The 14,366-nt window shown below is 35.7% G+C and overlaps 1 protein-coding gene across 5 annotated transcripts in view; it reads right to left on the bottom strand.

Moving 5' to 3' along the window:
- ATL2 (atlastin GTPase 2) overlaps positions 1-14,366 on the bottom strand; it is an 85,074-nt gene that overhangs the window by 6,112 nt on the left and 64,596 nt on the right. For all 5 annotated transcript variants that reach the window (XM_074331904.2, XM_088796213.1, XM_019742232.3 and 2 more), the window contains exons 3-9: positions 9,608-9,742; positions 9,014-9,118; positions 5,960-6,010; positions 5,598-5,654; positions 4,101-4,193; positions 1,901-2,039; positions 972-1,099 (exon numbers count right to left, since the gene is read on the bottom strand). In XM_074331904.2, the coding sequence (XP_074188005.1) occupies positions 972-1,099; positions 1,901-2,039; positions 4,101-4,193; positions 5,598-5,654; positions 5,960-6,010; positions 9,014-9,118; positions 9,608-9,742 (708 nt within the window). The remainder of the gene's footprint in view (positions 1-971; positions 1,100-1,900; positions 2,040-4,100; positions 4,194-5,597; positions 5,655-5,959; positions 6,011-9,013; positions 9,119-9,607; positions 9,743-14,366) is intronic.

Below are 14,366 nucleotides of genomic sequence, written 5' to 3'. Positions count from 1 at the left end.
TACTCTCATGCCAACAAAATTAACCCTAAACTCAAAATTATTAAATGCCTGTGTTGCCAAATAGTGCCCTACAGAAACAATTCTAAATATAATCCCAACTTGCATAAAAGTTGTACCTCATATTTAGAAGTCATATATAAAATGTCATCTACTTTATGAAAAGAAATCCATACTTCTCCCCTACTGCCAAGGTTTCAACTAAATGTTAGAAAATATTTTAATTCAGTATTTTACTTTGACCAGCTTAAATTGTATTTCAGTTCAAGAAAAAAAATTACATAATTGTGGTTTAAGAGTAAGAAGGCAAGATGGAAGTTTTTAGTAAGGCCATATAGGAACTTTTCAGCTGAACTTTCTCCTGACTCTAAATTAATTCATAACTAAACAAAGATAGTATGAAAATGACCAAAAACACATTCCTGGTTAACTGTATTTTCCCTTCTACCTATCTATAACTACAATGAATAAATATAATCTTCCATAAGGGTCTTGCTCTGGCAATCAAACTATAAAGACTAGAGAAGAGCAGAGGAAAAACCATGTATGAATAATTTAGTTGAGCTCAGAAACCAGTTTTGATACTTTTAGCTGCTCTTATCAAGTCCTCAGAACCCTGGGAGAAGGCTTTTGTAAGAATCGGACATGCAGAATTGTGATCCCAATACCTATCATCATTCACAAATGATAGAGCTGTATTACAACAATATGGTAAATGGTTTTTCTTTCCATATCAGAGCTGGAGAACAAGTAGGATAATTCCGTAAACAAATAAAATCACTGTCTAGAAGATACAAGTTGTCTGCTAATCTTAAATATCCTTAAATATTGATACACCCAATTTGAGGCAGAAAAATAAATCATAAATTTTACTCTTTTGCTTTAGATAAGAAATTTCTTGTACATATAAATGAGTTTTAAGTCACCTATATTTCTAAGTTAGACAAAGTCATTTAATATAAGAGTTTTCCTACCTTAAAGTATTCTACAAGATCTCTACAAGTGACTTTAGATCCACTTATCTCCTTTTCTACCAAATTTTCAGGGGCAAGCAACAATGGAACCAGATTTCGAAGCTCTCGTTTAAAGTCTTCATCAATATCTAGTGGACACGAAATTAGTCAACATATTAGTCAAAAAAAAAAAGTAAAGAAGTCCCCATTGGTAAGAGTTCGTAAAATTCTGTTTCATGAAATAAGAGTTCACAGCATGTATTACTAAAGTAGATTCATTTTAAAAACGTATCCAAACACGTCATTATCTCCTAGAAAAACATACATCCCCCCTCCACTCTACTACCCCATTTCTCCTTATCCCCCAAGAATTCTCTTCACTCAAATAATAAATAAAACAAATTGTGGACTACCCAAACAAATCCCACATTAAGTATTAACTAACCTACCCTTTTCAGATGGCAAATAATTCATGAAATTGTATTAAATTTTAATACTAGATTTTTGTTTTTCCAGCCATACTACAAATTTCATCAAACCTCAAGCTTTTTATCACCATGCTCTAAATAATCCGAAAACATACACAAAAAATTATACTATCACCCCTGAAACAGAGGCTTAAATCTGATTACATCAACAAAATATTTGGTAAAGCTTTTCAGCAGAAAGTAATCAGATGAAACATTGAAATGTTCTCAGCCTTCAGAATTTTTAAGACATTGGTGCTGAGCAGCAGACCGCATTAGAACACGTTAATCAATATGCTAGCTGTTTGGAAAGAAAAAACAATGAAAAACTAGACCAGAGAGCTTTACAATCACAGCATTAACAATGCATCTAAATGTCCTCCAGTACAAGACAGAAAATGTAAGGAATCATGTATTTAAAAAAAAAAACTTTTCAGCCCCTAAAAAATAAGTTCTGATTTTAGCAAGAATGGGAATTCCCACCTTTCAATCTCCCATCAAAACTAGGATTAGTTGCAACTTTAAGACCAGGATGTGGTAAAAGGAAGCAACCAAGATTTGAGAAACAATTGTGAATGTGCTTCCTTACATTCTGTAGTTCTTCGTGTTGATTTTGTTTTACCTGAGGGCAGAAGGAGACAGAGTGAAGGTGCAAACAGGAGAAAAAAATTTTTTTAAAGAAAACATATACACATACTCACATGCATACACACTTAACTCAAATGCTATTCCAGATAGGTGTTTTTTGACAATATAAATTTTTACTAAGACCCCACTTTGTCTTAACCCAGAAAAGATGTTCATTGCCATGTTAGCTGACAAGGATATGAAAAAATAATAATTAATGATCACAATATCTAACACCAAAATAACAAGTTGTGGTTGTTATTTATAAACCAGATAATAAATTAAGAATTTGCCTTTAAAGTACTTATAATGGCGAAGAGAAAAACAAAGTATTAATTTGCCTACAAATAAAAGGTCAGCCCCTGAGAGAAATAACAAAGTGAAACACTCCAGTGCAGTTCAAAGAACCTTAGAATTTATTAGGATTTTAGCACTCACTCCAAATGATTATTTGTGATTAAACCACGTAGTTATCAGTGTTTTGAGAAGAGAGATTGCTATGTATTTTTGGAAGAAAACCCTAAATTTAGATTTTTAATAACTACTTATCCCAATATACTCTCTCAAAGACTCTTCTCAAAAACTATTCTAAAAACACACATGCAAAACATACACCATTCATAATCAACAAAACCTGGAAACTACCTAAATCTCCATCAAGAGTAGAAAGGAAAAACTGTCCACTCACACAATGGAATACTGCATAGCAATAAGAATAAACAAAAACTACATGCAACAATATGGATTAATCTCAGAAACATAATATTGGGCAAAAGAAGCTAGACACAAACAAGCACATACTGTGATTTCTTTCATAAAAAATACAAAAACAAACAAAGCCTGTCAAGAGGTCAGGATAACAGCAGAGGGTTTATGGGGTGGGAAGGGGTCAGTGGATGGAGGGTGGTGCTTCTGGGTACTGGTTACATGACTATGTTTAATTTGTACAAATTCATCAAGCTGCACACTTATGATTTGAGCACTTTTCTGTATCACTTCAATAAGACATTAAAAAACCTTCTTGTCTTTGCAGTACATAATTCCGAGTTTAGTCTATGACTGATGTGCTTTATGCTAATTTCTTCTAAAGAAACCAGAGAAAACTCTTGATGACTGAAATTATCTCTGACAGCGGGGTCTAGAAATTCCTTTCAAATAATCCAAAAATGAGGAATTGGTTTTAATCTTATTTTGGGAATAATAAAATTACATTGTACCCCAACTCTTTGAACATGGTTGAGAAACTAAATGCATCATTGCACAGGCAAACAAAATTTATTAACGAAAAGAGAGAGCCCTCTTACTTATGCATAAAGGGACCTTTATGTTTCTTTTGTGTATGTGAGTGGATGCGTAGTATCTGACCTGAGTGTTCCCCAAATACTTCCATGGGAGGGTGCCTTTAGGAATGTAGGATCATGTCGGTGAGATTATTTCCCAGGAATGTCTGGTGTGGCATATTTCATGGGACTGGAGTCTAGATATTTGGGTTCTAGTCCCAGTTATCAATAATTAGTTAAGTGACCAAAACGCAAGTCATTTTTCTTGGTTCCAGTGTCATGGTATGTACATAAGACTGAACTAGATGAGGTTTACGATCCCTTTTCTAGCTCTAATGCTGTCATTCTGAGATAGTATTCCTTGGAGAGAGGGTCTCACATCATCCAACGCATGCACACTGTATTTATTATCCAGGCTCTCCCAAACGCTCAGAAGCTCAGCTGGGCCAGAAAGAGAAGACATGCACACCATCTACGTAGGTCCAAAAGGTTAGTCTCCTTCAAACTTTTATCCTTTGAATATTGATTTACTGAGGGGGGCAGTTCACTCTGGAGAGAAATATTTGTCCCTTCATTTCTATTTGAGGGCTTTGTCCTCTTTGGCAGGAGTGCTACCAATTTACTTTTCATCAATTATGTATGGAGTCATCTGGGCTACTTGGGATACTCAATTTATCCCAATGACAGAGATTGATAGTCTACGCAGCAGTGCAGGCAGCCCACTCCTTTACCTGGCTTGATGCTTATGCTCTCTTCTCTAAGAAACGGGGGCTTACCTGCAATCTCTTTTCAAGGAATTGTTTTCCACCTTCCAAACCATATGCATGTTCATAAGGATAACTCCAATCTCGAATCAAAAACATTAATGTCTATACACAGAAAAAAAATCATTTCTTATAAAATTTTACAAAAAATCACTTGAACAATTAAAGCCTCCCTAACTCCCCTAAACAATCTTTATCAAAAGATATAGTAACAAAATGGTTAATACTGTTCATAGCTATATCAAGGGCCTACCTAAACCAACAACACCCCCAACCCCTATACCAAGCAATTGCCTCCATTTGCAAACCTCACTATGTATAAAGCGTCATCACAAGAATACAGGATTGTTTTTTAATAAACAAAAGGCATACCAGGGCATACACATCACAATTTTAAGTCAAAATTGTATAACTAGAAGACCAACTAACCTAATTTTCCACAGAATTTTTTGTTCCTATATCCTCAGGTGTCTCAACCGCAGCGCTGCTGACATTCTGGTACTTGTGCCCGGCTGCCCTGTGCACTGTTGGATGCTGAACAGCCCTACTGGCACATTAGATGCCAGTAGCATTAACCTCTCCCCACTCCCAAAACTGTGACAGGCAAAATTGTCTCCAGACATTGGCAAAAGTCCTTTTAGGGGCAGAATTACCCCAGTTCAGAAAAACTAAAATAGGCCAAGTAGAATATATTTCACCCTTATACATAAAAATGAAGCCATAAACTGCCCAAATATTTCATAAGTGATTCTCTGAGCCAGACAAGACTGAGGCAGAATCAATGCAAACCCACTCATGCTAAAAATCACCAGCAATGCTATCACACAGGAAGGACTTCACACTGACCTAGCAAATAGGGTGGAGTCATTCTCACCTACTGTAACACAACTGACCAAATAGCACTAATGTCAACTGATAAATTAGCTTTGTTCTTTTAATCTGTCATGAAAGGATTCCAAGAAGCAAGCAAAGCTTCTAAAGTAACTCCACCCAGGTTAATTTCTGCCTTTATATTCTATACCTGGCATTTAAAAGGAATAAAAAACATGGGGATAGAGGGGTTGGAGAAGGAGGAGAGATATAATAAATTCTGGAACTTTCTATATGAAACCAAAATAAATAACAGGACTAACCTCAACGTGTACTATACCATAAAAAAGCTATATTTTGAAGTAGTTTATCATGTTAAAAGAAATTTAAGTGCCTGTCTTGTTTTGGAATTAAATAACATCTAATTAAGAGAAACATTATTAACCTCTTAATCTAAGTATTAAGAATCAATACATATTCATTTGTTCTATCTCCTATCCTGTTAGCCTACTACTGATAATAAGTTGGTGATGACATTACCATAAATTAGTATCAACTAAATTAGCATTCAGCTAATTTCGCTGAATCTGTTGCTAAAAATGAGTTTACTGTAATATCCTCGTGTCTTCAGCTACAAGATGAGGTGGTGTGATAATTTTGCATGGGTAACTTTTAAAAAATGATAAAATATTTATTTACCTGAAATGGTTTCTGGTAGATTTCTTCCATTGCAAGTCTGCCGTATTCTGTAAATAACTATTAAATCAAGTTATTTAAAATAATGGCCCCAGAGAGATTGAAAGACATCTGTAAAGCTGTTCCATATCAGACTACCAAATGCCAGAGCCTTCAAAATCATTTGAAAGGCAAGCATTAATTTTTCTAACTGACTGGGTATATATTAAAATTTAATTAATAAGTTAATAAAAAGTTAAGTCATATCAGTTTGAAATCATACAATATGCAATCTTATAATATTATAGGCTTCTAGATATAAAGTCAAAATAAAGTAGGAATTAAATTTTCAATACTTTGATATACATTTTTTGAGACATTCGTACCTGCAAGTGTTGAAGATCATCTTCTTGAATATTCTGAGACAAATTATATACCTGTTAAAACAAATGTCAAAAAACAAAATTTTTATTAGCATTTTATTTTCAATACCCAGCTATGTATAACTTTACTTGTGGAAATAATGACCATTTTATACCGCAGCACAAATGAATCACTTAGCCACTATCTTAAACAATGGTACATGAAAAGGATACGTTTTTTCCCTTAACAGCCAGGATAAAATATTAAGAGGGAAGCAGTGGTGGTAAACTGTAAAAATCATGAATACAAGCATATGGAGTGGCAGACATTAAGAAAAAAAAGTGTATTATGTAGTTTCTTTTTCTCCTTCTCAAAGTTACTTTAATGTTGTGAAATGGTCACTTTTTTTAAAAAGTGAAGTTTCCACAATTATTTTTCTAAGTCAATGAATGTGAGGAGCATAGCTTTAAAAGATAAATTCCTTCCCGATACAATTACAGTATATACCGGGGGTGCCAAAAATATGTATACACATGACTTGTATTCATCTTTTGTTACCTGTATATATTGAGTATTACAATTTTAACACAGTTTTTTCCTTTCTTAAAATGTGTGTACATTTTTTTGGCACCCTCTATAGTTTATAGTTATTCAGTGGGTGTCTCGACTACCATCAATTCTAATATGGTTCTCTTTTTAGTTAAGTAAACTCATCAGTCTAAATAATTTAACATGGAAATTTTACTGGCCTGTGGTAATTGAAAAAAAATAACAGTAGGTGGCACTCTTGCCCTTTCCAGAATTTTTAATGAAGCTTTCCAAGGCACAAACACCAGAGCTGATAATGTAAAGACTAAGTACTCTCAAGAAAGGAAAATTGGAGGAAAGATTCACTGGGTCCAGCTCTTGATTCAGGTCTTCAAAAGGTGACCTAGGCCTTCAAAAGTGGGTGTCCACAGATGTCACCTCTACGTCTAAGAAAACAGGGTTATTCCAAAAATAGAACAATTTGTTCTAATAGCAAATAAGTGTTAATCTAGCTGAATCACTAGGTCAAGAATATAAACAGCCAATATAGGTCAACAAAATTAAAATGATATTCTCAGCTGACTAACTCTAAAAAGGTACTTAAAAAGTAATTAATGACTGAAGTGATTAAACTCTAGTTTTAAATTTAAAACCTAAAAGCACGACTAATCTATTTTTACCCACATGGGCCCTAGTTTTTAGAAGAGGTCCAGATCCTTTCATTGTCAAGGCCAGGTTGCAAACAGCAATGAGAGAAGACGATTTGTTTATTTAGACCATTAGTAGAATTTAGCATACTGTGTTGTACTAATAGATGGTCAATAATTATTTGTTGAAAAAAATAAATGACAAAGGATCAATTTGCCATTGATCTATCAGCCAGATAGCTTATGTAAGGAAGGTGTAAGAAATCTAGCCTCAAAGATCAGGAAGAAAGCAATAAATTAAATACATAATACCGATATACACACATACTTTTAAATTTTTTATTATTTATAGTTTACCAAGTACTTTTTTATGCAATTATCTCATTTAGAGCTCATATCTGACTGCACACCACAACCACAAGTGAGAAAGGCAAAATAGGTAAACCCCTCATTTTATAGATAAGAAAGTAGCTGAGTGGCCTTAAGTGGTTGTCTAAAACTAGGCCTCCTACTATCACAAACTTGAATAAACAAGAGAACACCAAAGTACAAGTTTTAGGACAGAGAACTCCCCACATTATAATTTAAGGCAAGCCACAGAGCTAGCTAATCTGAAGGGCTATAATGCAATGATATAAACACAAAGATGTGGCTTCTGCTTGCCTTAAGAGAGCGGCAGTTCTGCCACCTTGTAAGATCAGAGAAAAAGAGGTAGAACAAAATGGAAAAAAGAGATTTTGAGAGTACCCAATCACATCATTTAATTGACAGTGACAGATATCCCAGCTCTACAATAAACAGAAGTCAGGCTGAAAGTACTCTCCTTTTATCTCATAATATCCCAAACTTCTTTCCACTCTGATAGCTAGATATCTCAAATTGAGAAAGGATGGGAATGGGAACTTAATAGAGATTGGTCATTATGTTCCAGAAATTACTGGAAAGCATTACAAAACTTCCAAAACACTGTGACAGTATCACTTATAATCCACCACCAAGAAGAAACATTTCTTATGTCAGGAAGAGCACATACTTTTTTTTACATTTGCAAATATACTTCTGGATACATCATCACCAGCTGGGCCTAACCATCATACTTCAATAATTCATTTTTCATCCAGAAGTATTAACCACAGATCATCTCAGAAAAAAGAAAGTAAAGAAATTTTAAAAATGAAGTGTGTTTTAATTCAGTCAAATTATCTACATTATACAGAAAAGAAATGGCCTACCCTGAAGAAAGTAGAACTTCATCGCACACCAGACACAATTAGATAAGGTATAAAATAAGTGGAAAACAGAAAGGATTTTACCCTTTTCTAAATGAAACAGGTGCTGTAAGTCCTTAGTTTATTATAAAAACATCACTTAGGTTTCCAAAGTTAAATATGAATTGATTCTTAATTCTTACTGTAATTAATTCTTATAAATTCATATTTAACTCTATCTCCATTAATTCAAATAATCAAGTACTAGTTGCCATACACATCAAGTAGAAAACTAATTACTTGGATTTTTTTGTTTGTTTTGTTGGTTGGTTGTTGGTTTGGCCAAAAACAAAGATATATTCTACCCCTTACTGTATCTGGCAACCACATGACTAAATTCAATTAAGGATAACATGCAATAATACCTTTTCCTTTTTTAAAAAAAAGCATCAGATGCTATGATGAAAAAACCAAAGCGACTGGTTATTGGTTTATTGCTTCCTTGGTAAGCATTCAAAGTATGAAATTTCACATTGTGAGCCAGAACAACAAGCATGAAATATAAATGACCAATAAGAAATGTAAATAGCTCTAATTTTATCCTTTTTTTCCTTCAATCAAAAGCCATTTTGAGAAAAAAACGGAGGTATTAGGTTTATCTGACCTGATCATGCCAGTCATCTCGTTATCTCACCTGGACAGAGCTGGTCATAGTGCTGAGAGCAAACACTGTTGCACAGTCTTTGATAGTTGACTGGCTATCAAAGGCACCCTGGGTATCCATTAGCAGCACAGCCACCTAGGAATAAAAGTTTAAAATACTTAGTAAAATATTCTTCAATAGTGACTAAAAACATCAAATGTAAAATGATAAATGTCAAAATTAGTAATTAAGTCATGAAAAGTACTCTAAGTGCAATATGTCAAACATTTTGACATAATAATCTATATACTGTGTTTCTCCAAAAATAAGACCTAACCGGACCATCAGCTCTAATGCATCTTTTGGAGCAAAAATTAATATAAGATCCAGTATTATTTTAATATAAGACCCGGTCTTATATAAGACCAGGTATAATATAATATAATACCAGGTCTTATATTAATTTTTGCTCCAAAAGACACATTAGAGCTGATGGTATGGCTAGGTCTTATTTTCAGGGACACGTGGTATGTTAGTTATCAGACATTAATAGTTCTATGTTATTTTGATCTTTAACATCAGAAAATAGCTCAAGAAAGAATATGGGAGAAAAACACAGTAAAAAAAGTACAAAGAGAATTTTACTTTTGTTCCATTAGGTCTGTCGATCACAAACACTTCATTCCAGACTTGTATGCCTGTGGTTTCTCTTTCGCAACCGCCTCGCCATGTAAAGCCAGTCAATGGTTCATTGTTTCCGCCAATCCAACTTTGAGAATCCTGTTAAAGTCAAGCATGAAAGTAAAATAAAACACAAATAATTAAGAACAAAAAACAATGTAAGAAATCACCCACTCTTTATTTTACAGATGAGGAAGGTTAAGTGGAGAGAGATAAAATACACCAACATTACACAATTACAAAAACAGTTCTAAATCCCATCAGAGGTGGTTTGTCTTAGATGTACTCTCTGCTACGGACCTGAACCTTCTCTAATCTGCTCATATTTTCACTCACTATACTTCTAGATATGCTTCCACTTTTCCCCATTTTGGAAAAATTTCCTATGTTTTAAAATCATAAAAAATAGATACCATCTATTTTGACATCTCTTATACAGATAAGCAAAACTAAGTTCCAAACAGAATGGCTGTCAAAAACAGTACTGATCTTTTAGAATAGCTTATACTAAAATGTGTTCACACTGTCTTAAAATTTTATTTTTAAAAAATATCGACTTTAAAATAACCACAAGACTTGTCGGGAATCTGATTCAAACCATCCAATTGTAAAAAAGTATTTTGCAAAACCAAAAGGGAAATCTGAACCCAGAGTGGGTATATGAGATGCTGTTAAATCAGGATCAAGTTGATCGTTGGTGTGATAACGGTATTGAGGTTGTGTTAAAAATAATAATGAGTCCTTATCTGTTAAATACACAAGTATTTATGGTGAAAGGATATACCTGGCATTTGCTTAAAAATACTCCAAATATATGGTGATGGAAGGAGAACTGACTCTGGGTGGTGAGCACACAATGTGATATATAGACGATGTAATACAGAATTGTACACCTGGAATCTATGTAATTTTACTAACCATTGTCACCCTAATAAACTTTAATTTAAAAAAAATTTCCAGTGTGGGGGATGAGGGAGAATAAAAGAGGAATGAGGAAAACAGATAAAACAAGATGTTGACAGGTACACTGGGGTTCATTATACTATGCTATTTTGGGGTATGTTTAAAATTTTCCACAATAAAATGTTTTAACTAAAACCACAAGGCTAAATTGCTACAATTAAATATTATTAAATAATGTAAAAGTACATATATCATAAGGTAATATATCTAGAAAATTAAATCTGGGATAAAATAAATGAGCACCTGACAAATATCAAGATCCCTACACTTCAGTATGCTTAAAGCCCACATACCCTTTACTCAAAGTATTTCATAGGGAAAATTCCTGCTTCAGCAAGACTTCTAATAAGCTTGGATGTATAGTCCAAAACAGATAACAAAGCTCAAATCAGGGGTGGAGGAAAGATGTTAGGGTAGGCGCAGTGAGAGATGAAGCAATTTATGAAAAGAAGGTATAAGGGAGGGAAAAGTGTCGTCCAGACCATCACCTAATGTGAAGATCAGCTTTATACTTCAAACCATCTATTATAATTATTATTCCACAGAACTCCCATCCCCAGGAGGTTACCAATCCTATCAATTACAAAATTCTCTTGGAAGCGCTTCTACTGAGGCCCTCATCTCTTTTGGTCACAGGCTGACACATGGCACAACTCCAGTCACACTACATACTATGGACTTGTGCGTCAGTAGACACCCTTCCCAGGGATTAGAAAATCAGTGGTACCCCCTAGATAAGCCCAATGGTGGTCCTGCCTCTGAACTGTATTTCGGATGCGCCACACAGATCCCTCCAACCCTCCCTTCCCATGGTCACTTAAATTTCTCAGCAAGAAATGGAATCATGCCTCTGTCATGCCAAAAAGTCATCCGTGGCTCCCTATTACCTGTAGGACCATCTGGAGAGCTGTTGCAAATAATCGACCTTTAATTTACTTTTCCTGTCTCTGCTCCTGATATTCTCCGTCAGTCTCCCCGTCACCACCACACACCTTCCTGTTTCTACCATACCCAAAAGTCACTACTGCTCTATACATATGTTGTTTAGCATATCAGTATCTATACCTTAGTTCCACCTGTTCTCTGCACAGACTGAGCCAGCAGTCAAGAAACTCCAACTTTTCTGAACTCTTAAAGCATATCACTGACACCACAGGTGGCTATCTTTATATAGCTTTGTACTGCGGTTGTGTGAGTCTGGAGCGCACCAGCTGTAAACTCCATCTTTGTTTACCAACTTGCTCCACGAAAGTCCCTTGCTCTCGCATGTGGCATTTCATTCCCCAACAATGTCAGAGTTGTACTTAACGAACTAATTATTTTTAAAGGGTCCAACCTACACAAATAATTTTTTAAAACCTACCCTGTTAATCTGTTTTTAGTCTACATTTTACTTATTTACATTGTTTCTCTATCTCTTCAGTTCCATGAAGAAAGAAGTTTTGTTTTGTTTTGTTTTTTACTCAGAAAACAGACTAGTGCCTGGCTTGTAGTAGGCAGTCACAATATTTGTTCATTAAATTAATACCTTTAAATTTCATTATTAGCATTTTTTTTTTTTTTTTTTTTTGTAATTGCCACTTTTTTTTTAACAGGACTTTATTGGGGAACAGTGTGTACTTTCCAGGACTTTTTTCCAAGTCAAGTTGTTGTCCTTTCAGTCTTAGTTGTGGAGGGCACAGCTCAGCTCCAGGTCCAGTTGCCGTTTCTAGTTGCAGGGGGCGCAGCCCACCATCCCTTGCAGGAGTCGAACCGGCAACCTTGTGGTTGCGAGGACACGCTCCAACCAATTGAGCCATTCGGGAGCTCAGCGGCAGCTCAGCTCAAGGTGCCGTGTTCAATCTTAGTTGCAGGGGGCAGAGCCCACCATCCCTTGTGCGGGACTCGAGGAATTGAACTGGCAACCTTGTGGTTGAGAGCCCACTGGCCCATGTGGGAATCGAACCCGGCAGCCTTTGGAGTTAGGAGCACGGAGCTCCAACCATCTGAGCCACCGGGCCAGCCCTAAATTTCATTATTAAGCTTCTCTGAGTTCCCTTTTGAGCATGGGTAAGAGACATGGAAACAATACGATCCTTTTTATTATTCCTAGAAATAACACAATTACACAGACAGAAAAAATAAATTTTTTAAAGTATAGATGACTGAAATCAGCCTAGCATATTTGTTAACCTTACCCTCTCCAAAAGAAACTTTAAAAAGAAATGGTATCTCATTTAAAAAAAAAAAAAATCTATATATCATCTCTTCTTATTTACCCTGTAAGGGAAATGTTTAAAAAACACTAAATTGATTGGGCAATAAAAGGATGAAAAGGTAAATCAGAGAAACTAGCTAATCAAAACTAGTAAGTTTTGGGGCCGGCCCTGTGGCTCAGGTGGTTGGAGCTCTTTGCTCCTAACTCCGAAGGCTGTCGGTTCAATTCCCACATGGGCCAGTGGGCTCTCAACCACCAGGTTGCCAGGTTCGATTTCCTGCAAGGGATGGTGGGCAGCGCCCCGTGCAACTAATGATTGAACATGGCACCTCGAGCTGAGCTGCCACTGAGCTCCCAGATGGCTCAGTTGGTTGGAGTGCATCCTCTCAACCACAAGGTTGCTGGTTCGACTCCCACAAGGGATGGTGGGCTGTGCCCGCTACAACTAGCAACGGCAACTGGACCTGGAGCTGAGCTGCGCCCTCCACAACTAAGATTGAAAGATGGAAAAAATCCTGGAAAAAATACACACTGTTCCCCAATAAAGTCCTGTTCCCCTTCCCCAATAAAAAAACCAACAGCAACAAAAAAAACTAGTAAACTAGTAAGTTTTGATATTTCAAAATTAGAAAAAGTCTGCTATTTCTCTAACATAATGAATACTGATTAACTTCTATAAAATACATTCACATTCATTCCACAAATATTTATTGAAGCCCTACCATGTGCCAGCTACTGTTCTAGGTTCCAAGGACACAGCAGAGAACAAGAACAAACATTCTTGGGCGGTGGGATGGCTCAGGTGGTTAGAGTGTGAGCTCTTAAAAATAGGGTTGCTGGTTCAATTCCCACATGGGATGATGGGCTGCGCCCCCTGCAACTAACAATTGAAAACGGCGACTGGACTTGGAGCCGATCTGTGCCCTCCACAGCTAGACTGAAGGACAACTACTTGACTTGCAGCTGATGGGCCCTGGAGAAACACACTGTTCCCCAATATTCCCCAATAAAAAAATTAAAAAAAAAAAAAGAATGAACATTCTTGCCATAAACATTCTTGCCCTCAAAGAGCATTCTAGGGAATTCTAGAAGCAGCTTCACTGTAACAGATACTGTTTACTGTCATAAGTTACTAAAAGCAAACCTAGAACTTGAAAAACAGTAATCTGTGGGGACCAAAAAAGGCCTTAAAAGTCAAAATTCCAAAAATAACCTTATTTCTCCAGTAAAATAAAAAGGGAAAGAGAAGACTGTTATAGACTAAATCTCAATTACAAAGGCAACCCGATAATACCTGAAATTTAAATGTAGCCAAATACTATAGTAAATAAACATAAGCTTACTAATGTAATACAATTGCCAACAATAAATAACCCCTATCTACTCTAAATAATAAGAAATTCTTATTTCACCAAAGGAAAGATAGCATTCCCTAGAAACAAAGTGAAACAAGAGCTAGGTACACTTTAAACACAGAGCTGGTGGTCCAGCCAGGTATCATCTCCATGTATCAAAGCACAGGGAGCTCCCTGCCTGTAGGCCTCCTGACTCCAACAACGGGCG

Source organism: Rhinolophus sinicus, chromosome 2 (assembly GCF_057876585.1).
Source record: "Rhinolophus sinicus isolate RSI-liver-muscle chromosome 2, RSI-T2T, whole genome shotgun sequence".
In the NCBI taxonomy this organism is placed as follows: Eukaryota; Metazoa; Chordata; class Mammalia; order Chiroptera; family Rhinolophidae; genus Rhinolophus; species Rhinolophus sinicus.
The sequence above is the reverse complement of the archived record's forward strand: the minus strand, read 5'-3'. Positions and strand labels throughout refer to the sequence as shown.